At 35.2% G+C, this 25,671-nt stretch overlaps 4 protein-coding genes across 4 annotated transcripts; 1 reads left to right on the top strand and 3 right to left on the bottom strand.

Moving 5' to 3' along the window:
• Positions 1-738: 738 nt before the first annotated feature.
• LOC120259455 (lysine-specific demethylase JMJ705-like) lies at positions 739-11,554 on the bottom strand. The gene is made up of 7 exons (XM_039267061.1): positions 10,497-11,554; positions 8,012-8,090; positions 7,849-7,916; positions 7,329-7,479; positions 4,731-5,440; positions 2,463-3,299; positions 739-2,360 (listed from the first exon to the last, which is right to left on the bottom strand). Exons 1-7 carry the CDS (start codon positions 11,347-11,349, stop codon positions 1,099-1,101), a joined length of 3,960 nt encoding a protein of 1,319 aa, XP_039122995.1. The 5' UTR covers positions 11,350-11,554; the 3' UTR covers positions 739-1,098.
• A 1,274-nt stretch (positions 11,555-12,828) lies between these two features.
• Positions 12,829-13,562, bottom strand: LOC120259451 (mavicyanin-like). Its single transcript, XM_039267055.1, has 2 exons — positions 13,320-13,562; positions 12,829-13,225 (listed from the first exon to the last, which is right to left on the bottom strand). The coding sequence occupies exons 1-2, from the start codon at positions 13,504-13,506 to the stop codon at positions 12,864-12,866; spliced, it is 549 nt and encodes a 182-aa protein (XP_039122989.1). The 5' UTR covers positions 13,507-13,562; the 3' UTR covers positions 12,829-12,863.
• Positions 13,563-14,074: 512 nt separating this feature from the next.
• On the bottom strand, positions 14,075-18,358 carry LOC120259161 (selenium-binding protein 1-like). The gene is made up of 7 exons (XM_039266708.1): positions 18,105-18,358; positions 16,576-16,771; positions 15,988-16,215; positions 15,271-15,502; positions 15,086-15,193; positions 14,721-14,993; positions 14,075-14,553 (listed from the first exon to the last, which is right to left on the bottom strand). Exons 1-7 carry the CDS (start codon positions 18,235-18,237, stop codon positions 14,272-14,274), a joined length of 1,452 nt encoding a protein of 483 aa, XP_039122642.1. The 5' UTR covers positions 18,238-18,358; the 3' UTR covers positions 14,075-14,271.
• A 2,949-nt stretch (positions 18,359-21,307) lies between these two features.
• Positions 21,308-24,848, top strand: LOC120258974 (probable glucan endo-1,3-beta-glucosidase A6). Its single transcript, XM_039266479.1, has 3 exons — positions 21,308-22,300; positions 22,407-23,723; positions 24,517-24,848. Exons 1-3 carry the CDS (start codon positions 22,246-22,248, stop codon positions 24,543-24,545), a joined length of 1,401 nt encoding a protein of 466 aa, XP_039122413.1. The 5' UTR covers positions 21,308-22,245; the 3' UTR covers positions 24,546-24,848.
• The last annotated feature ends 823 nt before the right edge of the window (positions 24,849-25,671 follow it).

Below are 25,671 nucleotides of genomic sequence, written 5' to 3'. Positions count from 1 at the left end.
TTTTAATTTTAATTAATAATTTAAAAAAAAATCAAACTAGAGTTTATTTTAAAATTTAATAATTCATGGAGATAAGAATAACATCCTGTTTGCTTATAATAAAAATTTATAAATAACATGACAAAATATATTTAAATTAAAATACCAGAACAAACATGATTAAAAGAAGAAAAAATTTCTACAAAAATTGAAGGTTCAAACAAGATCCAAGAGAATGTTTATAGAACGCTAGCTTGAAGAATTATAAGGAATATATTTTTAAAATAAACAAAAAAAAAAACAAGCAGGAAATTAAAGTCCAATGATATTTAAAAAGATGGAGATTGAAATTGGGGGAAATTTCAAAGTTAGATAGTTGTAACCAGATAACCTGCAAATAACTTTGGTAAAATTTAATCCCTGTATTTTACACAATTTGCCCCTTTAATTCTTATTTTTTAATTTGTCTTCTATAAGTCTCTATATTATCAAAATCGGACAAATTAGATCCAACCCTTCACGGCTGTTCCCCTATTTGATACATGTATTTTACTCAATTTGGACTTAATTTATCCAATTTTAACAATATAGGGATCTATTGAGAACAAATTAAAAGATAGAAACTAAAAGGGCAAATTGAGTAAAATACAGAGACTAAATAGGATAATCTACCAAAAACTTTATATGTCAGACAAGAGTAACACTGCTGTGATGATGTGACAAAAAAAAACCTAAGGTAGAAATGAAGGAAATGCTATGTATACATAATTAATTAATTCATAACTGAAAGCTAAAACAAAAGAAGGAACATTATAAATCAAGGATCAATTAAGCTCTCCATGCAGAATGGAAGTCAATAAGCCAGGCAATCTGGGCAAGATTCCATGTTAGCTTCTAAGCTTGTAAGCCCAGCCACAAACACTTGTAACTTTGATGGTTGGTAGTGACTGGCAATGAAATGAAGTAATTGGCAGGGCCTAATGAAAGCCCAAGCAATTAAACAACAGGGAATCCCTAGCCTATCCTACTCTACCAATGGTATTTGCATTTGCAGCTTAATTTTACAGACATGATGATCCCCGCCTTGTCGAAGTACTTTTACTGCAGAGGTTGTTAGTGTCATCTCCGAACCTTCTTAACAGAATGCCCGGTCTTCCTCTTGTGACGGCTAAAATCAGATACAAACCTGAATGTTTGACCACACCCTGCTTCCCGACACACATAAGGTCGATCGCCCGTGTGCACTCTGATGTGCTCTGTTCGCGCCCATGCCCACTTGAAAGTCATCTTGCATCCCTTCCATGGGCACTTGAGCGGGCGATCATCCAGATGAACTTTCCGATGCTGCACTAGATACTTGTGAGAGAAGAACTTCTTGCCACATCCCTTGACAGGGCATATATTGCGCTTGTGCAGTGACAGGTCCTGTTTTGTGCCGAAGCTCATAGAGCACCCCTCTACATCACATGGATAATCTAGTTCCTCCTCCTTGTTAATTGCTGAGTTTTGTTCCTGGACTTTGTTTCCTTTCTTCTTCTTAATATGCTTCTCAATTCTGGGCTTAGACTTGGTCACTTCGGTCTTGGATGGCCGTCTTCGAAGCCGTGTGCTTGGACCTCCATCAGCTTCATCGTCCAGATTTAGTTTACGCTGGCTAGTGTTCTCATTTTTAAGAGGAGTCACATTATGCTTAATACGGCTTCTCAGAAGCCTTGAACACTGTGCAGAGGAATTTTCTTTTGCAACTTCCAAAGAACCATCTCCAGTTGCAGTGTGCCTAGCTTTCTTGATGCTAGCCTTGTTCAATGTCTTCTTTCTTTTCTTTCCAGATTTTCTCGCTGCAGCAGTACTTGAAGAGTTTCTGCTCGGACGAGCTGCTTGCTCAGTTACCTCTGTATCCTTCTCAATTTTAAGCTTTTCATCAGATCCCCCAGAGTAGATTTTATCAGCAAACTCTTGCTCGTGGGTGTCCTGCCGAAGAGCTAAATGTGGGTGGACCTGGTTAGACATCCACACCTTGCCACACCACTTGCCAGCCACAATTATTTTCTTTTGTCTACCCGGGCGTCTCCCTGTAGCCTTAAGTTTAACAGGGGAGTTTCCAGCAGAATTGCAGCCGAATGCCTTGTATATAACTGCATTATATGGCATCTGCTTGCAGTAAAGCGGTGACTTGCTAAGATTTGCACTGTAATACAGGTTAATGCCCATTTTAACTGCCCAATCACTGTTCATTGGGATACTTTCCTCATCCTCCATAGCTGATCGGATTCTTAGTTGGTCTTCTTTTTTGGCCTCTTGAAAAGGAATGTCCTTCCAAACAATATCACTTCCTAGCTCTGTAGCCAACAGTTTTGCTTCTGCTTCTATTCTAGGATAGTCTGCAAGAAATGTCCACAGTAGTGATACAGATACTGTAAGGAAATTAAAGAAAGGAAGAACCATCATCACTGAATATAAATAAAATTATTTTAGCAATTCACCTGGATGACACAAAAGCATGATATGAACCCCACCAAATGGACGAAGCTGCTTCTCAACCTCCACAGCATGTTCAAGACAAAATACATGCATTCTAGATGAATCCTTGTCAGATCTCTGCATAACTGGCACATCTGAATTTTGAATCTTGGCACTGTAATTTGTTAACTTCATTTCGCCTTTAGTGCATCTGATAGGAGCAACAGGGTCACAAGAGTTATGGTGCTCTGGAACATCTGCTTCCTTGTGACAGCTACCATCTGTTTTTTTCCCATTAATGCCAGTAGAGTACGCGATTAAGGAATCTGAAGGTGCCATCTCGTCCTCTAAACTAACTAGCATATTTGGGCTTTCTGGCTGATTCCATCTAGAGAACTCCAACTTAGGTGTACAAATTTTATCAGGACTATCATTGGAGTCATCAGAACCACCAATACGACCGGAATCTTGGACTGGAAGCTCACTGTAATTGGATACACCTGACGAAGAATTCCTGTAATTATCATTTGTTTCTGTCTGGCAGTATGGTTCAATTAAGTGTGACTCCAAATTCCCATTCAAGACCTTGGTTGAAGACATTGACTTCTGAGTTAGGTCAGATGACAGTGACAAGTTTCTAATTTCATTACCATCCTCATGTCCAGGCTTGTTATCCAGAACTTCATCCTCTGGCTCTGATAAATCCCCATAAGCAGAAGCCAATAGGTCAAGCGCAGAAATGCTTTTTGGATTTGCAGTACCAGAAAAGGCTCCGGTGCTTGGACCTGAGAGGAGCAAATGTGTATTACAATGGTCTAAACTATCACTTGATCCATCATGGAAATGTTTCTCCATAGACCCTTCAACAAAAAGGATAATAAAAGCAAAAAAGTTCAATATTTCTGAAAAGTCAGGTAAAAGGACATGTAAAGTGTGTATGATAGCGAAAGCCATTAGCAACGGAACCAATTTCGGGATCAGAAAAATACAAAGGAGGCAGCATTCAATTGAGAACTTCAAATAGAGAGTGAAGTGTTTTTTGAAAAGAAAAAAAAAAATATAGCCAAAAGAGCCTAATACTTTTTATAACCAACAAGTTCCCATACAAGAGATTCTAGAAGTGAAGAAGACATGTGAATCAATCTATAGGGCTATTACTTCTATCTACATCCTACACTTGTATGCAGGATATTAAAATGATCAAAACCGAGATGACAGCAAAAACAAGAAGACAGAAAACAACTTACAGTTTCAGTCATTTTTTTTTTCTTTTTAAATCGTCATATAACAGAACATATACTACAGCGATATTTGTCTTCTTGAGTGAGATTCTATCATGACAATTAATTTGAGTAAAATGTCATTCAATGGTACTAGTAGATAGGAAAACCATCATCAAAATGACAATATATACCCTTATTTTTAGATTTAGCAGGATTATTCTATGGGAAACAAATCTCCTACATCATAGCTGCTACGGCTTTCAACTGAGCAGCACTTATTTTCTGATCCTGCTTCATTAGTTTCTTTTTACTTTAGGCTACATAACAAGAAATAACTCAATGTTATGATCTAATCATCCTCATGGGATAGGAAGTACTTTAATTTTGTAAAGAAGATAGAGTTAAGTATCATTTAATTTACTCCAAATGGTTTTTCTAATATAAAAATCTTCAAGATTTTCATTATGAGAGGCCCAAACCATTTAGGTAAGCAGTCAGTAATGACAGAACAGAAAAACTATTAACTCAAATTAATGTGTTTAACTATAGAAATAGTGATAAGCATAGTAACTTCATGGTGCAATTTCTAGAAAGAAGAGGCCTGAAAAAGAAGGGCAAACTAAAACATGTAAACATAACAATTATTGAATCACCAATGACTAAAAAAATAAATGATACATGTACATCATAAAAATAAGATCAGTGCATAGGTATAATCTAGTCATAAACAAATAGTTGATGCGGTGAATAAAGGAAACATTACAAATTTAGGATAAAGCAAATGCAACAAATTGCATCAAAGTCTTGCTGGATACTTGGGGAAAAATAACTACTTGTACCAGATGCAACAACAGCAGTGTCATATTGTGCAATGTGATAATATTTGATATTTGTACCGTATTGCAGAACCAGACAAATTTGAAAGACACGGTTTAAAATATCATAAAACTGGCACTGGAAAAAAGCAGATTATCAGGACAAAGAATAGTGCAAATAGAAATAAGCAAAAATTTACAGCAAAACAAGTACGTGCATGAACTCTGGTTTAATCTCTCCAACATAACTTACCAGAACGAGAAAGATCATAATTGCCCGTATTCTGATTTGGGACATTGGCTGTTTCACTAGTATCTCCTGAGGCAACAATATGATCACTAAAAACACTGCAATCAGAAGCCATCAGGTATCTGGCAGCTTTTTCTCTAGGTTGAATAACAGCAACACAGGAGAAGCTCAAAATTCCACATGTGACACACGACAGTAATCCTTGCTCCAGCAATCCATCACCCTGGATTGTGCTCTCTTTTCCACCTTCCACATATTGTGACTCTGAACTGGATGAGCAAAAGTCAGATGTTTCATACTTGCTAAAGCTTGCAGGCACCAACTTCTTTCCTTGAAATGCAGACACAGGACTTTCATTCACCAAACAGAAACCACTTGAGTGTACTGTATCCATGTTTCTGTCAGGCATGGCATCATCAGAAGGCAAAATTCCTGATGCTTCCAGTCCTTCTTGACGGCTGCATAAACCAAGCGATAATCTGGGTTTCACCTTAAGTTGAGGTTTCACAAGTGAAGTTGAGCATAAAGAAATCTCGGCTGTCTTTCGTGGAAGGACTACACAAGTAGATCCTTTCTCAAGAAGAATAGAAAGCAGGTTATTATTTTGGGCCACACTTTGAACAAATGTGGTTTTCACCATCACTTCACCTTCACCTTTCATCTTATCCTTTAGTCTAGAGCTTCGTGGTTCAGTACAGCAAACCATTGGCATCCTACAGAAATAAACATATACATAAAATACAATTTTATAGAAAGATAGGGAATAAATAAACAAAAATTCAGTCAATAAAAGAGGTGCTTTTCATTGAAATAATATTAATGGAAATTTATCTTTCTATAATACCTCTAGCACAGAGTATAAGTGGTAAAGAAATGTCTTGTGTGACATTTTCTGACAAGGGAAAGAACAGGAAAAAAAAATTAACGCCTCAAATGCAAACACTTCTCATACAAACAAAGCATACAAAATTCATTTGGCCCAATTAGCTTTCAAATATTGTGTATATATCACCATACATTATATCCAGATCTTTAGAAGGAATGCAAGCACCATTACACTGGATACAACGTCAATATTTTTAAATTTTGAAACTCATGGTATTGATTTAAATAAATTGGAGCCTCTTACGAAACAAGAAATCATTTGATTCTAAAAACAATGAAACAACAAAAAACATTTAAATTAAAACAAACTAAACAAAGCGCAACCCTTACTTCAGTTATAGGTTCTATCATCTTATTGTACTCCGCCAAAACTATCTTAATGAAATTTGTCAAAACTAGCACAAGAATAATGCAGCTACATAATTGAAGATGTCATCAAAATCTGGACTCAATAAATCATGAAGAAATGGAAATGTGTGTGTGTGTGTGTGTGTGTAACATGATTCAACGATAAACTAACTAAAAATGAATATTACAGCCTGAAAAAATGGAAATGTGTGTGTGTACCTGTGTGGAAAGGGAAAGTTAAATTACAGTCATATTTAGCAAGTAAAAGCACAATTACAAGCCTGGATGTCCAAGCAATTTCATGATTGTTAACAAGTTGGTAAACTGTTGATAAAAGTACCATCTTAGAACCAAATCTGTAATCCCATAATGCTTATGCTATGAAAGCAATTGTATACCGAAGTTTAGATTACCCAGGTTTCTAAAAAAAGTTTCTAAAATGTCTTGCTATAAAATTTAGGATTTCACAAAACATGTTGAGTAACCACCTCAGTTTCCAAAACAACAAATGAAGTCACATAATTGATTCTCAATCAAACCCCACATGCCTCATTTCTTACAACATTTCCCATGCCAGATACAACAGACAAGATGATGATGACTGTCAGTAGGAAGCAGAGAGGAGGTTACCTACTCGAGCAAAAAAAGGTTGGCTATAAAAGAAGGGATTAATTGTACAATGGCAAAATGATCTCAAGTCATCTCAAACACCACCCATTTTCCATTCTTGGAAAATTCAAACAAACCACCTCTGATAAGAGTAATAATCAAATGCAAGAATTAGGAAAGAAAATCAATACATCAACCTTAAAATTATATATATATATATATATACATAATCTCATTTTTCAAAAACCATATAAAATTATGGTAAAAAGTTGCTTATGGAATCAGATTGAATTGAGATAGATTTCCTTGAATGATGATCTGGCCTTTACCAACAGTGATTATTGATCTGCTCTTCTTATTTGTTAAGGTACAACACCCATAAAGAATCTGTTTAGGACAATTCAACAACCAAGATGAGGTTTATTATACCTCAAATGGCTCAATTCTAACAACAGTTTACTCTTTATATTGAAATTTGATCAAATGGTCTCCTTTAAGAAGACCAGATTTGAAGAAGATTCTGATATGAAAAGGCAAAAGGCAAAACTCTCACCATATAATCAAACTTTAGTCATTTTGTACTTTCACCAACTACAGAAACTAGTCACATAAATTACTTGCACTTCAGATAAAAGACAAGAATTGGTCATACCAGATGTCAATTTCACAAAGTAAAAATAAATAAATAAATAAAACTATAGTCATTATGCAACAATTGTAAATATTTGAAAACCAGAAATCTGAGGTCTGACAGCATACCTTGAGCCTAATGATAGTGCAAGTGCATAGAGCAACTGAAAATGAGAAACCATGGGAGGAAAGTTAGTTGAAGCTCTACGAACTGCAGCTTCCTTGGCAAATCTCAACCACTGAGGTGTAGCAATATTTGCAGCCTCACCACAATTAAATCCTACCAAGAAAAATAAAAACACTCATGATGGATGACTAGTGCAGATTTAGATGAGAAAAAAATTTGACTGTTGACCAGTGAGCAAAACAGAATGATGCAGTTTTATGTGTGGACATAGAAATACAAATAAAAAAGCATGAATAAGCTAAAAATCAACCAGCATCAACAGAATAATGTTTTCTGCTGATAACTATCACACCAGTTACAATGAAAGTTACACTATGAGAAACCTTAACAAACAATTGGCAGCTGCCAATGTTACCCTGTGAACACAGTTATAAAAGTACCAGATGCATATGGGCATGCTTTGATAAAAACAATGGAAAATGAACAAAAAAAAAAAAAATCCAAACCAAATTTAAGCCCTACCATGACTGAAACCTGTATGATAAGCTCCAGGGAATGTGACAACGAATTCTCCAGCATTTTGCACCAACCTGCTTTAAAGTATAACATTTCAATACAAGAAAATTCCAACATATATTTTAGTTAAGAATCAAATGAAAAGATCGGTAATGAAACAAAACATCACCTGCAACATGGAATTCCAGCACCAACAAGGATTTCAGGAGACATGACAGTAGTTTTCTCGGTGAGGATAGCAAACGTCACTAGCATGAACCATAGAGTAAGCAAATGCTGTAAGAAATTATATAGATAAAATATTTAATATCAGATTGCCCTGAAGTTCATAGCCATGAACTTCAGGACAATGCGCAATCACTCAGCATATATAAACTCTGTTTGCAAAAATCAATTAGCACAATGTATATTCTTAAAACATTGTAGTAACACTTCAAGACACTATATACAATATCCATCCGGTACCTCCATTCCTTGTTCCGACAGGGACATGCATTTCCTTCTCTTTAGATATGCTATAATATATCAGGGATAAGATCCATTCGCCATCTAATCCTATTGTATCTAGTTTATCTTGACCAATGGGTTTTCAATACAATAAGTTGTAGATATGACCATATGTTTCCCGCGTGATCTTATTATGCCCATGGACAAAAAGGTTTTCACTGTAATGAATTAGTGATAGGATCACATATATCTCACGTTATCTTAATTTACCTCTGAAATAAATTTTCCCTATGATATAATTTCACGTCTAGAAAAATTTTCCCTATGATGTACATGTTTCCTACATAAGTCACATTGGACAGTTTATAGGAATAAAAGGTTCGGTTTCCCTTCCAATTCTCACTAAATCTCAAGTTTAATCTCAATCTTATGTTTTTTTTTAAGTATTGACTTTTTTCTTTCAAATCTTTTTAAAAATCCATTTCTTTTATCTTTTTCTTATCCTTATAAATTGATTCCCATCTTTTTAATATTTTTAATAATAATTTCCATAAACTTTCTTAAATTTAAAAATACTATTTTACTTTAATTTAAATTTTATTTCTCTAGAAACAACCTTCTCAAATCAATGTGATCCATGTTTATACAAATCCGGTTTTCATTAAATTCACATGTGGGATACTTGATGACACCTACATCTTGGTAAACTAATAAACCATTTTTGGCATACCTAGCGATCTAAATGAGTGTACATTCTCATGGCTTACCAAGAAATCCCAAAATTGATGATGATAACTCAACAACAGAGGATTAACTTTAGGCCCAATTGCTAATCCGGGGACAAAGACAAATGAAAACATTTTAATAACACAATGTAATATCCATAATTCAATAGCTTTATGTCTATTGGCACAATAACCAACTTATAACATAAAGAAAGAGATTAGAAACTCTGACTAGAAAACAAATATCCACAGCAGCAATATTCTGCAAGAACAAACATACACAGGGCACTGCTGTGTGAACAAGCAGTCTGGGTTAATTAATTATGCAGGCACATCATAGCCGCTACTTCCATTTTCCAGACTAAGTTTAAGGGAATCACTTATCTAAATACAAATTTTGACTGCAAGACTTGCCAAAGAAGATTTCCCATTTGAAGAGCTGCAATTAGTAATTTTCCCAACATCCAGAGTTTTGTTTGGAGAGGTACTCAAGTCAACTTTTTAAATTTCTTGCTTTTCATAAATCTATAGAATAAAAAGAAATACTAAGCTCAGGGATTCGATCAATATCAGGGTTATACAAAGGGAAAATGAGAGGAGAGAAGGTTGCAGAACAAATGGGCTCAAGAAGGCTTCTGTACTTCTGTTAGTTTCTCAGCCAGCTAAAAGAGAGGATGACGTGTACAAAACAGCTCTTTATTATATTAATCAATCAACTCTGTGGTACGGTCTACAGATTACAAGATTGTCCTTAACCAACTAAGCTTATGATATAACTTGATTTAAGAAAATCTCCAACAGAAACAAACCCTTTAGAGTGGAAAAATCATGTCCCTAGATAAGAAGTTTCATCTAATGGAGGGAAATGCAAAACAATGTCCCATACAACTAAATAAAGCAGGTATTTGGACCATGACTACTTAAACCCAAAAAAACAGAACCTGAACTACAGACAAAATTGCTTGCTCATCAACATAGAAGGATTGATCAGATTCTGGTACCCTTACCTTAATGGACTTACAAGAATTTTTGCTTAAGACTTGTAGAAGCAATTGGCTGAGGCACATGAACGATCCAGAAAAGCCAAGTAACCTATACCCAAAAAATACAGAGAGAAAAAAAAAACTACATATAACAAGAAGTACTAAACTAAGTACGATATGTAGCCTAAAAATAAATTTCAGCATTGACTCAAAGAAAGGGCCAGAACTTGAAGTGGACCAAAAATGAGAAGGTAGACAGTCAAGAAGCAAGGATGGGATCTCCATACTATTCTCGACTCTTGTATTTGATTAGGCTGCTCAATTTACAGAATCAAAAACAGTAAGGCCAATTTTAGATCACAGGAAGCGGAAAACAAGAAGTTTTGAACTAAGCAAAAAGCAAGGCTATTAAAAACACCAACTACGAAATCTAGCAACTCATTGCAAATGCGGGAAGAAAGGAGATAAATTTAACAAACTATACGGCTGCAGAGCTCACCGAGAGGATTCACCTCCCCGCAATACCCATGAACCCGGATGACATCCTCCAGCGCAAGCCTAGCATCCCTCGGCACACCATACCATGTCTTCCCAGCACCAAAATGCAGGTAATTCAAGCTATGCAAATCATGGTCTTCCACATGCCAAGCAAACCAGCTGAACATCATAGCAATATACACCATGGGCGAGGTCACCCCAGGAATCTCCTCCTTCATGAACCTCAAAAGCGAACCTTTTGCCCTAGAAACCCCCCTCATATTCCACGCTGTCTCTCCCACATTGGCCGCCTCATCCTCCCTCCACTTCTTCCCAGAAGCCAGAGGAGCAAACCCAGACCCAGGCATATCATTGGCATACTCCACAGAGAAGGGTTTATCCGCACAAGCCTTCCAGAACAAGGTCTCGATCTCAAGCGGTGACAACCCCAACCCTCGCTTCCCAAGCTTCCTCAGATGGGTCTTCTCGAACTGCTTCGCCTTCGCCTCAAACTGCTGCAGTGTGTACTGCTCCCCACTCTGCCACACCGGCTTCTGCACCGGCCGCGGCCGTCGAGGGCAAAACCCTATCTGCTGCTGCCGCGTGGTGAAAGTCGGGGGTTTCTTCGGGTTAGGGTCACGAGCCGCAAAGGACCTATTTAGGTTCGCCATGGTGGTCTTCTTCGCCGCCGGTGGCACCGGTGGCACGATCTTGCAGATGCCGTAGGCCGAGGCCTCCTTCTCGATCTTGAGTATGAAAGCGATGGGGTCCTGGAACTCAGCCAGTGTGGGATGGTACTCCGGCGCCATCGGAAGGCTCTTCAGCCATGAGAGGACCTCCAGAGGAGGTGGTTCAGCCTGTGAGTTGGCCGCCATTGGAGGAGGATGAAGGAGGAGGCGGAGAAGATGAAGGAAAAATGGGGTTTTTCTCAGCTTATCCTCCTGAAAAGTTTAAGTATCCCATTGGAAAGAGATTCTCTGAGAACCTGAGGACTTTTTTATAATTTCAAATTTTTCAGGGACTTTAAGTGAAAAAAAATGGGGAGCTTTTTTTTGTTTTTAAGAACTGAGATGCTCTGCAAGTTTTGGGGGTTTTTGGAAGGGAAGAGGATGGGGGACTTTATTGGAATTTAAGGAAATGTCAGGGGTGAAATTAAAAAAAGGTTTTGTTTTTCTGATTGTGTGGTATTAAAATATTAGGTACTAGTTTCAGAAACATAAATATTAATTTAAATTTTTATTTTTATTTTTATTTTTTTGGGGAGAAGAATGGCTTATTAATTATGCCAGGTCAGACATAGGGTTTACTAATTTATTATTTTTGTTTAAAAAATGGAAAAAAAAATTTCGGGGGACCATGAAGTATAAATATTTTTCTTTTTTAACAATTATATGATTTCTTTTCATGATATTTTCTTTTTTTTTTAATTTCAAAGATTCCATGACTTATGGTCTTAATTCAATGATTAATTCTAGTTAGTGAACAAATAATTAGATTATTCAATGTAACGTTATGTTGTTTTAATATAAAATGAACATATGGATATAATTAATGCTAAAATGATCGTATAACAACTCTACTTGTTTTACTAAAAATCATTATTTATTTATTTATTATTTATTTACTCCCTTTCAATTATTTCTTTTTTTTTATTTTTTATGATTTTCACAAATTTCCATACTTCAATCCAAACAAGCCTACTAATTTTTCATTTTTCATACAAAAACATTTGGGCTTAAATGGGCTCCTGTTCATTAACTTGCAAAATCCTTAAAAAAAATAGTTGAAACCATTTAAAATATAAATTATTACTAACACTGTTGAAATTTTAGTAAAATATTTTAATTTTTAATAAATAGGTTTTAAAATGGAAAAGATATTAAACTAATTAATTATACTAGTTAAATGAATGAAGAAATTAATGAGTTAACAAATTGATATAAAAACCACTTTTCTTCTTATTTCCATTTATATAAAAAAAATATGTTAAAAATATAAAATTTTTATTTAATATAACAGTTAAAAATTAGATAAGTATAAACAAATGGGATAAATAAAAACATCACCTGGCTGAAAGTTTTAGTGATGCAGTGATTCTACAGTAAAATAATAAATAAAAATAACAAAATAACAAATTAGATACAGTATATATAACATGACCATTCATAAATGTTTAAAATAAATAAATAAATAGTTAAAAAAGAAACAAAAATAAGATTTTTACAAAGAAAGTCCAAACAATGACAGAAGAAAAGACTAATTAAAGAGAAACAGTACAATATTTCAACAACAACAACAACAAGAAAGAGAGAAAGAGACTGAGAAAGAAAACAAAAACAATAACAACAACAACAACAGCATCACAATCAATGAAAGTGAAACAAGAACACTAGAACAAACTAAATGACATGAAAACAGAAGCCATGGAGTAGAAGCAAACCTTTAAAAACAGTAAAAAAGAAGAAGAGAGTTTTACTGCAGTACTATAATCAGGATCAGAGTAAGTATCATTTGAAGGTGATCTTGTAGGACTTTGATCATTATCATCATGGACTATAACTTTGACCATCATCTTTTGACCTTTCTCACAATGACTTAAAACTCCACTAATGAAGTAAAACATCCCTGATCTTTCAAGCTTGAACTCAGTTCTTCCATTGTTTGAGAAGAAGAGTGGATGAGATGAGTTGCAAGTCTTGTACTCTTCTTCACTACTAACAACCATCACTGAGTCTTTCTTGTACCTAAAGTCTTTACATTTAGCAAAACATGGTGTCACACTCAAATAGGATAAACATTATTGAGATGGTGTTGAAAGGATGGAGAAAAAGGATTAATTACTTACTAATGGTGTCGCCGACGGTGAACCGGTTTTTCGAAGCCCATTGGTTGTAGATGAGAGTGTTGTTTGATGGAGGGACTTTCCAACCGGTGTGATCGCCGGCTTCGAAGTCGAAAGAGTGGATTAAATTGAGAGATGAGGAGGAGAAGAAGAAGAAGAAGAGAGTGAGGAAAAGTTTGGAGTTGTTCATTGTGTGAGAGAAAGAAGAAGATGATGATGAGTGGTGATGAAGAAGAGGGGGATGTGGGGGGGAGGTTTGTTTTAATAGTGGGAAAATTAATGGGGAAGTGGAGATCATGGGGGAAGAATATATATAGGACTACTTGCTTGCATGCATGGAAAAGGGGGGAATATATCAGGGAGTTTGACTTGGTTGAGATGGAGTTTTTGACCTTTGGATTTGGATTTAATGGTTGATATTTGTTTTAACATGTTGGGTAGGATTCATCTACTAAATTTTTTTTTTTTTAAAAAAAAAAGAAATTACCGATATGAGGCCCCTTGGAAAAAATAATTTGATGTAGGATCATTTTTTACCAAATAAAATCATGTGAAAATTATGTTTTGTTGTTAAACGTTATATTTTTTATAATAAAATGATCATTTTATTCATGTAAGCTAACACCTTTAAGGGTTTAATAATGATTTTTCTTTTTTTACTAGCGGAAGAAATCACATAGTTTAAAAAAATAAACCTCTATCATGTTTTTGCAAAACTGAAAAACCAAAAAAATTTAAAAAAAAAATTTTAATTCTCATAGCTGAAATAACTTTATATTTAAATCAAGGCTTAATGTCAGACATACATTGTTAACATAGCTTTATTGCCCTGGTTTTATTGTAGATTCAACACAAGTAACATAATAGCTGCTGGTAAAGAGTTGGGAGTGAACCTGTACTTTTGCTGCAGATAAACCACAGATTTCTGCATTATTGTATGGTGAACTCATCCCTTTTATATCCATATATCAGAAGTGCAATCACCCCCGGGATATCGCATTTCATGAGCTAGAGATGGTCCATCAGGTTCAGCTCCAAAATCCACAAAGAAGTTTGGGTTAACAGAAAGCCCTCCTTCCCCGGTGTTAACGTCGATTTGCAACATGTGAGAACCTTGCTTGGTCAGCTCAGGGTAGAACTGCTTATCCCATTCACTGAAAAGTGAGTTAGTGATATAAAGCCGCTTCCCGTCCAAGCTCAACTGGATCATCTGTGGCCCTCCTCTAAGCTTATAGCCCTGGTTTTGTTAAAAACAGATAAAAAAATGAGCATACAAACTTCATCTCAAGCAATGTTTCACTCTGAATCATCCTCAATAAATGTTTCAGAAACTTCTGTTTTGATCATTTGACATAATGTGAGCAGTTATGATATCATATTATATAAAGAATGAATAAGAGATACCTGTATCTCAGGAACATCAAACTGTGATTCAGTTCCGTCTTCCGTAACATATACCACTTCACTTCCTTTCTGAAGAAGTCCTCCCACCCATACTTGGCCAGTCAAAACGGGCTTTCCAGGATCCTCAATGTTGTATTGCCGCACATCCCCATGGAGCCAATTGACAAAATAGAGGAAACGGTCATCAAGCGAGATAAGGAAATCAGTTATCAGACCAGGCATTTCAGGGAGAATCCAGTTGCGCACTTTAAGTGGTTTCACTTTTATCACAACCTGTGGAAAAAAGAAATACAGTGGTTGTTCACATTGTGATCTAAAACCAAAATTATCTCTTGGTGAAGATCAAGATGAGTAACTTTAATTACCTCATGATTCCAAGATTCATCTGAGGTCTTAAAAAACCTCACCATGTTGCTGCTCAGAGCACTCCCCACAAAGCCGATAGCCTTGGTAGGATCATGAAGAAACCGAGTCTGCAAAGAAAATTGAAACTTTATCTTGTTCCCAAACATATCCACTTTAATTTGGATATTTCAGATGTTATACTCACCTCTAATGGCAAGAGTCCAGTGCTGCCAAGGTCCAATGTCTGCTTCAGTTCGCCATCAGGCCAACTGTATACATACAAATGCTGTCCATAGAGTCCGTCAGATACATGCTGGAGGTCGAAGCCTTTACTAAAAGCTGCAGGAGCACCCCACGATGAGCTAATCATGGTCTTGTGTCGAGGTTGGTACCAGAAATCATAGCCAAAGGCTGGGCTATGGCCTGGCTTTTCCCATCTGAACAAGAAGCATATATAATCCAATTGAAAACGAATAAAGAAAGAAAAAGCAGAGATCTAATACTGTAATCATTTCCGATGCCAATTTTTTCCTTGATGAAGTTGCGAGTAGTATCATGATATTGTAACATATTTCAGGAATTTGTTTTCTAAGTATTGCAGATTGCATGCACCTAATGATCTAGCATGTTTAGATGAAAACTTCAATCCATTAATAACAAAGCATGCAGCCACTTGTCTCACACCCATTAACTTGTCAGCATAGGAATGCCCAATTAAGAATATTCTCTAAGCAAGTACAACAGAAAACAAAGCATATAGCATGAAACTGCTAGACCGCAGAGAACTATTAAGATAACCAATCGTGTGATTGTAAAGAAATTACCATTGCAGCAGACATAATGTATCATAGCTTCATTTCATAATTGCAGAGAAATATATAAAGAGTGCATCTACATAAGAGAAACTTTCAAATAAACATACCTTCCTTTAACATTGAAATTTGAATCGAGGAGGAGGAAGCCACTCCCTTTTGCATTTCCATCTTTGTCTCCGAGGCAAGACACCAGAATGTCACCAGACGCAAGGCAATGGGAAGTATGAGGATATGCTAGTTGAGTCTTTTGAACAATATCAGTGGGATCAACAACCTTATGTACAGATGGAGCTCTTGGATTGCTTGCAGTGTCAACAGCATATATGCGACTTGACCTGAACAGATACAGCAAACCGAAACTAAATTAATATCAAAGATGATGAAGCATGATTACAACCATACAACGCATTCAAGTGAATGTTCTGTCACATTTACAAAAACTATGGACTACTTAGTGGTGTAAATACATACAACATATATCTCTGCACTATGCTAGTTTAATACTTTTTATCCCACGCTAAAAACAGAGCAAGTTAACATATCTGTTTGAGAATGAACTGGATCACAAGTTGAAGAGGTCAAATGATATAAAATGTTAAAGTTGGTGAAAATTAATCTCTTTCAGAGCAAGATGAATGCCATTTGTTTTACACTTTGACAAACTAAAGTCACTGAGCGAAAGGAAACAGTCTTACAACAATGAAGGTAGAATGAGATAGCGCCTAGCTGCCAAAGGGTCCCCATGGCAAGAGCTGCAGGAATTCCAACCAGAGTGATGTAGCTCATCACCAACGTAAGGCATATGCAGCCTATGGATAACTTTTGAATAAGTTGCAGAGTTAGGATCAACATCTACTGTTGCTAAGAAATCAGGCTTCTCGATTCCAGTGCCTGTAACATAACAGAACACAATCAAAGAAGTCAATGCTTTCATGTACTAGCAATTACCAAGTAGTTCAGTCTGAGCATTTCTAGAAAATAAAAAAGTTTTAAAATATAGTCCATGTTTATTAAGTCTAACCAGACATTTAGAGTACAAGAATTCAGTCCACAAACACCAACAATGTAAACCTAGTGAAAATATTCCAAGTTTCCAATATATCAAATCAAAAATAGATAGGACTCCCAAGAAAAAAAAGTAACTAGATAGGCAAAAAACTCCCAAGGCAGCACAAGAGTAGCCATCAAAGCTTATCCTACTTTTCTTCAACAAGGTGAACAGGTCATCATTCTTGACAACATATGGAAAAATATCAAAGATATCAAAGTCAATATTCCACTATTAAACAAACAAATAAACAAAAACAAGCACTTCAATTCAGAGGTAAAATTAAATTTGGAAAAAGTCGAGCACTTCCAGAAAACTCACACTTCCTAAATAATGCCTATAATGAAACTCCAAATGGCCTGGCTCTCCCTGCCTCGCCACTTTCTTCACATCTCTATAAGTAAAATAATAAAGCTTTCCTGACTAAAAGATTTTTGCACTCCACAACCTAAACCATTTACACCTCTTTGAGATCATAATCAAACTACACTGGAAGTGAGTTTTGTGGAACAAAAATCCACCAATTACCTTTTCTTTAAATCAGTTGAATCATACTGATAAAATAAATCAAATCAAAATCAGTGACTGGTTTCTACATATACATTCATACACACCCCATCTACCCATTTTTATCTAACATATATAAATAAACAACAATGAAATATGTGATCCTCTTGGTTTCTGTCAAAGTTTACAGCACGAATCACTGAATTCTCGAAGAAGAGCAAGCTATCAACAAAGAAGATGCACAAATCTATCCAAAGCTTTAACATGCAGGGGTAGTACTGGTAAATAGGAAAACTAGTAAAGGAGTACCACTCTCTTTACCATTGCACAAGTTAAAAATCAAACTTTCTTGATTTCAGGATCCAAATCACTTCCACTCCATTAGTTTCACTAAGAACACATCAAAGTGATATTAAAAAAAAAATGCAACGAATTTCACCAAAATCACTTCGGGAAAAAGAAAAAAAAAAATAAACTTTCGGACAGAAAATCAAACAACTAAACCCACCAAACGACTTCGCAGCATTCTCTCCTCTTTCTCACTCCCTATACCCAACCCCTCCTTTCCCATCCATCAAATAAAAAAATTCAAAAACTTCCATCTCAAAGATCAAGCTTCCAACCAAATCTCGCAAAAATAAATCAACAGGAAAGAAGAAAAACCAGTACCATTATAAACACAAGTAACATAAAGGATCGTTTCTCTAGGTCCAGACATGGCTTTCAACGGCGTCGCATAGCCCGGACCAACACCACCACCGCCAGCACAGCAAGACACATCCTTCACCTCCACCTCCGCCATCACTGTGTCCTCCCAGATCACCCCCAAAGAATCCCCAGAAAGAGAGAGAGAGAGAGAGAGAGAGAGAGAGATCAAACGAAGAAGAAGAAGGAGTGCAAGAAAGCGAAATGTGGAGAAAAAAAGATGGTCTTTTTACTGATCAACGTGGCGAGATATGATCAGAAGTGGATAGAGTGTCCAGGAGGGATGAATCTGGAAACATTGATATTGCTTTGAGATTAGCGTCTGAAGAAATGAACGGCTGATGATTTGGAGGACGTGAGGTCATGTGCTTGAAGATCTTTGCAGGGTTTTCTTTCTAATTTTTATTTATTTATTTATTTATTTATTATTTTTAAAGTATGTTCGTCTTTCTGTAAAGTTATTACTTTATTTGTACAATAATTGATTTGATGATGATGTGCTGATTCTGAAATGTATCACCGTATCTCAAAATTAATATTTTATTTAGATACTTGAAAAACGAATGTATATATATATATATATATGATATATTTGATATATTTTCCCTGTTAGAATTCAATTCAGTTCACAACCTTATCAAATAAAAGAAAAAAAAAAAAGAATTTAATTCGCATTCAATTGTATTTTCAATAAATGTAAAATTTAAATAGACACAAACAGTATTTTTACTAAAGTAAATGTATAATTTTAAATTTTCATTTAATCTTCATAAAAAAATACAAATATATATATATATATTAAATTTCTAATCAATTATTTAATTTTTGTTAATTGCAAGGTTAAGTAGTGTTGTTGAGGTTGTTAAAATCTATGTATTAAATTGGATTGTTCTATTTGTATAAATTTTAAATTTTTTGTTTTGCTCTACATTATTAAACATTTGGAGTATTTTTTTTAAAAAAAATTTATATGCTAGTTTATATTTAATGTAATAAATATTAATCCACAAGCGCACTTGTATTAAGTAATTTTTAAAAAAAATCTAAAATTTATAGGTGATTTACATAAAAGAATACCACATAAATCCTAATAGGAACAAAGATGGGGAGATTATTCTTATGTTGAAAAATTTTAGCGGTATCATATAAAAAAATAAAAAATAAAAAATAAAAAATTTGGAGGTGTTGTCCTCATTCTTGGCTTTTCTATATATTATTTGACACTCTTATGGTACTTGCTATATCTTAACATGCGTAGTTATTTTTGGAGGCCTCAACAAGAGCCTAGTTAGCATCCAATGACTTTGTTATCTCTTAGGATTATCTAAAAATGGATAATGGTGCGAATGGAATAAGAAGAGCTAATGTCTTTTATTATTATTATTTTTTGTTTGAGAAATATTGATTTTAACTTAGTCCTCAAAGGTTTACAATGTCTTTTTGTAAAAATATTGAATTTAATGAATAATATACTAATTTGGTTACAACCAAAGAAAAGGAGGGTAACCCAAAGCTGAGTGATATGTACTAGTTTGAACATATAAAACATTATATTGAATTTAATGAATAATATACTAATAACTGGGAAAAAAAAAGGTGGTTAACCCAAAGTTAAGTGATATGTACTACTTTGAACATATAATACGATATAAAAGATACATCAAAAATTAAGAATAACCGAATAAATAAATTATATAACTATGAAGCAATAGATATTCACGTGTTTTAATTTTTTTTTTAATAATGAATAAATCACTGATTTATTGAATAGAAAAGCAGAAACGAAACATCCAACAAAAAAACATTACATGCACACACTGGAACAAATAACCCTCACTATAGGTGAGGGAAACAAGTGAAAAACAAAAAACAGACTAAAAAGTTAAAGACGAAATAGCGAGACTGGCGAAGTTAACCCACTTGAGACACAGGCCTACTTAAATTGCGAGGAGGACCGGACTATTCCTTAATTGTGTTGGGTTAGGCCAGCCCAAACCCATCTCTTTTCTTATTTGTGTTGAATATGGGTCAGCTCAAACCCATCTCTTATACACCCAAATCTAACATTTGTGACCAGATCTGACCTTTGTGAGCCCCATAGAAAAACTTTTAGTTCCACATCAAGTAGCGAGAAAAAGTGTGACTACAATATATAGATTCTCTATCACGTTCATTTTGTAAATATATATATGTGGATTTTTTATTTATTTTAAAAATCGATCACATAATAATTTGGTTATAATTATTTGTTTTCTCTCAGTATATTTGTCTATTTATGGGAGGAAAAGAAAAGGAAAATATGAGTGAGAGTGAATAAATAAAAAGAATATATTGTCTTATAGCAATGTGTTTACATATTTTTTTTCTTTTAATATTTTGGATTTATTCATACCAAACAATCACATAATAATTTGGCTACATTTTGATATTTAGAAAAAAAAAAGTATAATAATAGTTTCTCGCTTACTATATTCTACACATTAGTTGAACAAACATGGAAAGCACGTCTAATTATTTTTATCAATGATATCCAATTAATATAAAAATTTAAAGTAGAAACGGATGATGATATGACCAACCTCATAAATTATTAAAAAAAAAAAATGAGGCGATGATATTTTTTGGATCATATATTAAATAGAAACTATATTTAAATAAGTCTTTTTCCACAACAGTGGAGTTTGCTCAATGATGACAAGTAGGTTTGTAGGATGGGAATATTAGAACTTTCTTTGTTCAGTGATTTGCACGCTTCAGTAGTTGAGAGGAAGGTGCTGCGGCGGCATATTATTCAATGGAAAACATAGGAATGGGAATACTAGGCTAGAATATTTCTTTATTTATTTTTTAAAATATTAATACTAACAAATATTTGACATTAACTAAAATAATTAAAAAAAAAAACGGAAGTATAGCCCACTAGTTTTCATGTGTTTCTCGACTAGTAAAATGCATGATGGATCTATTATGGGAGAAACAAGAGCGTGGCGGAGTGATTTGCATCTCAATACCCGCCTGTCATGTTCTCAGTTCATGAGATGATTTTTCTATCGAAGCAATTTGCCAAAAAAAAATAAAAATTGCTCAACATACATTCTAATGCATTAATTAAACACAACTTAAACCAATTGAATACTTTTATATTAAATTAAAAAAATTGAAAAATAAAAGAAACAGATGCTTCATAATCAAGATGAACTATTTTGATAACCCTACAAATCTAAAAAGAGAGCATTAACATAATAATAACACCCACAACATAAAAGGCATTATTATCATACAAACATATGAAAAGACTAAAATTATTCCAATCAACATGCAAATGATCCTTCGTATGAAACTTCAGATCGACACTATGAAGCATTTTAGACAAAGTAGTTACCTAAACGAAACTACCTAGTTAAAAGTTGTAATTTTAAGTTTGTACAAGGAATCAGTTTTGAGATAAAACACAAATTTTAAACTATTTTTTCATTCTTTTTTTTTATTTTTATTTTGAAAATCATGATATACAATAGATAGATAAAATTAAATTTGCTAATGTTCTCAACTTTCATGGGAATCTTGACTTTGGGAAGCAGACAAGGCTCAAGCTTGGCAACTCATTCCTAAATAAAGAGCTAAAATGATAATAATAAGACCATATGTATTGATTGGTGCGCCATATTTTTTGCGGTTCATGGATCGTTGGAATCTTCACATCATGTCCTTCACCAAGCTCGGTTTTGGGGTCTTATTATTGTTTATTTCCTAATAAATTTTAAAACAGAAAAAAAAAAAATTTGAACACTAAAACAGCAGATCTGATCAATAAATTAAATTACCATAAACATACTATATATTAAAAAAAAAAAACTTATTTATACGTATTCAATTGATTAAAGCACGCAATGCATGTAAAGTAGACCTTACTAGTGATCATCACCTCAGTCCCCCCTACCTTCCCTCCGCTTCCTACCGTTGAACAAAAACCCAAAACTTTTATTCAAATCTAACAACCTAACATCTCTCTCTCTCTCTCTCTCTCTCTCTCTCTCTGTCACATTCTTAAAGCATCTAAACATTTCCCCTCTCAATTCCTTCACCCTCTCTTCCAAAAACTACCATGTCCTTCCTCCTCTTCCTCCTCCTCCTCATCCTCTCCTCCCTCACCTCACATTGTAAGTTCCATCTATCTCTTCATTTATTTATTTATTTATTTTTGAAAAAAAAATAATTAAATAAAATAATTAAAAAATTTCTAAATTAATTCTTGATGTGTTGTAGTGAATGCTACTACCTCCCTAAGAATAGGAGTGAACTTAGGACAGTTAGGGGACAACTTACCTCCACCGGCGAGGTCCATCGAGCTAATCCGGCGACTCCGAGCCAAAGCCGTCAAGATCTACGATGCCAACGCCACCGTCCTTTCCGCCGTCTCCGGCACCGGCATCCGAGTCTCCGTCATGCTCCCTAACCAGCTCATCCCTTCCGTCGCCTCCAACCAATCCTTCTCCGATTCCTGGGTCTCCTCCCAAATCCTCCCTTTCTACCCTAAAGCTCGCATTCGCTACCTCCTCGTCGGCAACGAGATCCTCTCCGACTTCTCCATCTCCAACTCCACTTGGCCTCACCTCGTCCCCGCCATGGCTAATCTCAAGCGCTCTCTCCGATCTCACTCCATTCATAACATCAAACTCGGCACTACTCTAGCTATGGACTCTCTCAGCGTCTCCTTTCCCCCTTCCGCCGGCGCTTTCCGCGCCGACATCGCCACCTCCGTCATCACCCCTCTGCTCCGATTCCTAAACTCCAGCAAATCCTTCTACTTCGTTGATGTCTACCCTTACTTCCCCTGGGCCGCGAACCCTAGCTCCATCGATCTCGATTACGCGCTTTTCGCCGGGAATCCGAGCAAGTACTACACCGATCCTGGCTCCGGCCTCACCTACACGAATCTCTTTGATCAGATGCTGGACGCCGTCTTCGCCGCCATGACCCGGCTAGGGTTTGGCCAGATTCCGATCTTCGTCGCCGAGACTGGCTGGCCGAACAACTGCGACATCGACCAGATCGGAGCCAACATCTTCAACGCCGCCACCTATAACCGAAACCTCGCCCGCCGATTATCCCACAAACCACCGATCGGCACTCCGGCGAGGCCAGGGATGGTGATTCCGGCGATGATCTTCGCTTTATACAACGAGAACCTGAAAGGCGGGCCAGGGACGGAGAGGCACTGGGGATTGTTATACCCAAATGGCACTAGGGTTTACCCAGTTGATCTAACCGGGAAATTGCCGGACAGGAAGTACCCACCCTTGCCGGCGCCGACGAACAACGCGCCGTACAAGGGGAAGATATGGTGCGTGGTGGATGAGGAGAAGGGGGTGGATGAGAAGGCGTTGGTGGCGGCATTGGCGTATGCTTGTGGGCAAGGGAATGGGACGTGCGAGGGGATAGAGAAAGGGAAGGAGTGTTTCCGGCCGAACACGGTGGTGGCGCACGCGAGCTATGCGTTCAACTCGTATTGGCAACAGTTTCGGTACTCCGGCGGCACTTGCTTCTTTGGTGGCCTTGCTGTGCAGACCACAAAGGACCCCAGTGAGTTTTAACTCTTATTTATTTATTATTTATTTGCATTTATGTGTTCATAAAGTTTTACGTGGCTAAGGTAGCGTGCGAGAAGATCTAGAGGCTAGGGGTGATAGATGACAAATTGATATATTGATCTACGGTTCTCGTTAAAACTGTTCATATGAATAAGTGGTGCAAATACTTACATGATTTTTAGCGGTCTAATCATTTATCTTGGTAAAAGAAAAAAAATCAAAGATATGATTAGAGTAGTTAGATACTGATGTATCTGCTCTTCTAAGAGATGCCTCTAAAGATGATATTTATATATATATATATATATATATATGAGAATTCATCGATGGTAGATTTTTAGTTGAGAAAATAGAAATAGGGAGACACATACATGTATAACAACAGTAATATAAATAGTGCTCAAACCAAAATAATAGTTTAGTGGTTTCCTATTTTACTTGTGTTTAAGAGATTTTGAGACCTCAAATTCAAAATCTCTTAATTACAATGTAATAAAATAAAAAATGTGTTTTTGGTTAGTTAGTAAAAAAAAAAAAAAAAAATTAGTGCTATAACCTTGTATTGTACAAAATTCACTTTTCAGAAAGAGAGCTGACTTGCAGAATTGAATGTGAACAATTTATGGATTCCAATCTTTACTTGTGGGTGATTCTAACTCTTTCCTAGTTAAAATATAGTGGATGTGTGATAATTTATCCATATTATTTAAAAAAATTATATTATGAGTAATTAGATTTATTAAATCATAAAGAATGATTAAAAAATGTGTTACAATGGTTTGCAGGTTATGGATCTTGCAAGTTCCGAGCATGAAGAAATGAAAGTGGAGAGTGATGATTTCTTTCACAGCACTAGGTCGAGATTTTTAACTTGATCCAGTGGATCTAGTCTGACACGTTGGTTGGTTGGTTGGTTTTTTTTTTTTTCATTTTCCTTTTTCAAAGATTGGGCTCATTTACTCGTTATTAATGATGTGTCTCATCCATTGTGTTGTCTTGATTATTTATTTTGGAAAACAAGAGTCCATTTATTATGATGAGAAGGTTCTTGGACTGAACATGTTGGGTCCGATTGAGGACTTTAATTTTGGCTTTAATCAATTTGTCCTCGTTTTTGGTTGAATTGCTCTGTGCATTCATAAATGTTATAAATGTCTTCATATGCAGGGTTGGGTTCTGCCAGCTACATTCACATTCTTAGCTGCTCTTGCATATGAATTTTTTATTCATAAATGTTATAAAAGTCTTCATACGGGTAGGTCACTAAACTTTGATTTATTTTTATTTTAATCATCGAATTTCAATTTACATCAATTTAGCTATTAAATTTTAATTTAATTTTTATGTATAATAAATTAAGAGATTTTGGTTCCTAAATAAATGATATGATTTTTTTTCAATGACATGAACACCTTTAATAGATTTAATAAAATGTCATGGGGAAAATTAACTCGTATTTCAGACAGTCATATAATCAATTAAAAGTTGAAAATTTTAATTTATTGCATTATGAAATCAAATTAAAGTTGAATGATTAAATTGATGTAAGTTAAAGTTTAGTAATTAAAATAAAAATGAGTCAAAGTTTAATTACCTAATAAAAAATTTACCCTTTTTTTAACTCACCATCTCTCACTCTCTCATAATTTCTCATAACCTTTACTCACATGGCCACCACGCTGAGCCCAAATATTCATTAGTGACCGACAGTACAAAGGACTGCCCACTAATGATTTCTGGTATTTGCTCACCAAGAATTTATGGTGAGTTGATAGGAAAAAAAATGATTAAAAAGTCTCTAATGTACTACGTTAAAAATTAGAGAACCAATGTTTTGAAAATATTAAATATTTTTTAAAAAAATTTAAAAATATAAAATATATATATATATATATATATAAACAAGGATGTTGTTTTCAAAACATATCTTGTAAAATATA

The sequence above is a fragment of the Dioscorea cayenensis genome, chromosome 4, assembly GCF_009730915.1.
Source record: "Dioscorea cayenensis subsp. rotundata cultivar TDr96_F1 chromosome 4, TDr96_F1_v2_PseudoChromosome.rev07_lg8_w22 25.fasta, whole genome shotgun sequence".
NCBI classification, from domain to species: Eukaryota; Viridiplantae; Streptophyta; class Magnoliopsida; order Dioscoreales; family Dioscoreaceae; genus Dioscorea; species Dioscorea cayenensis.
The sequence above is the reverse complement of the archived record's forward strand: the minus strand, read 5'-3'. Positions and strand labels throughout refer to the sequence as shown.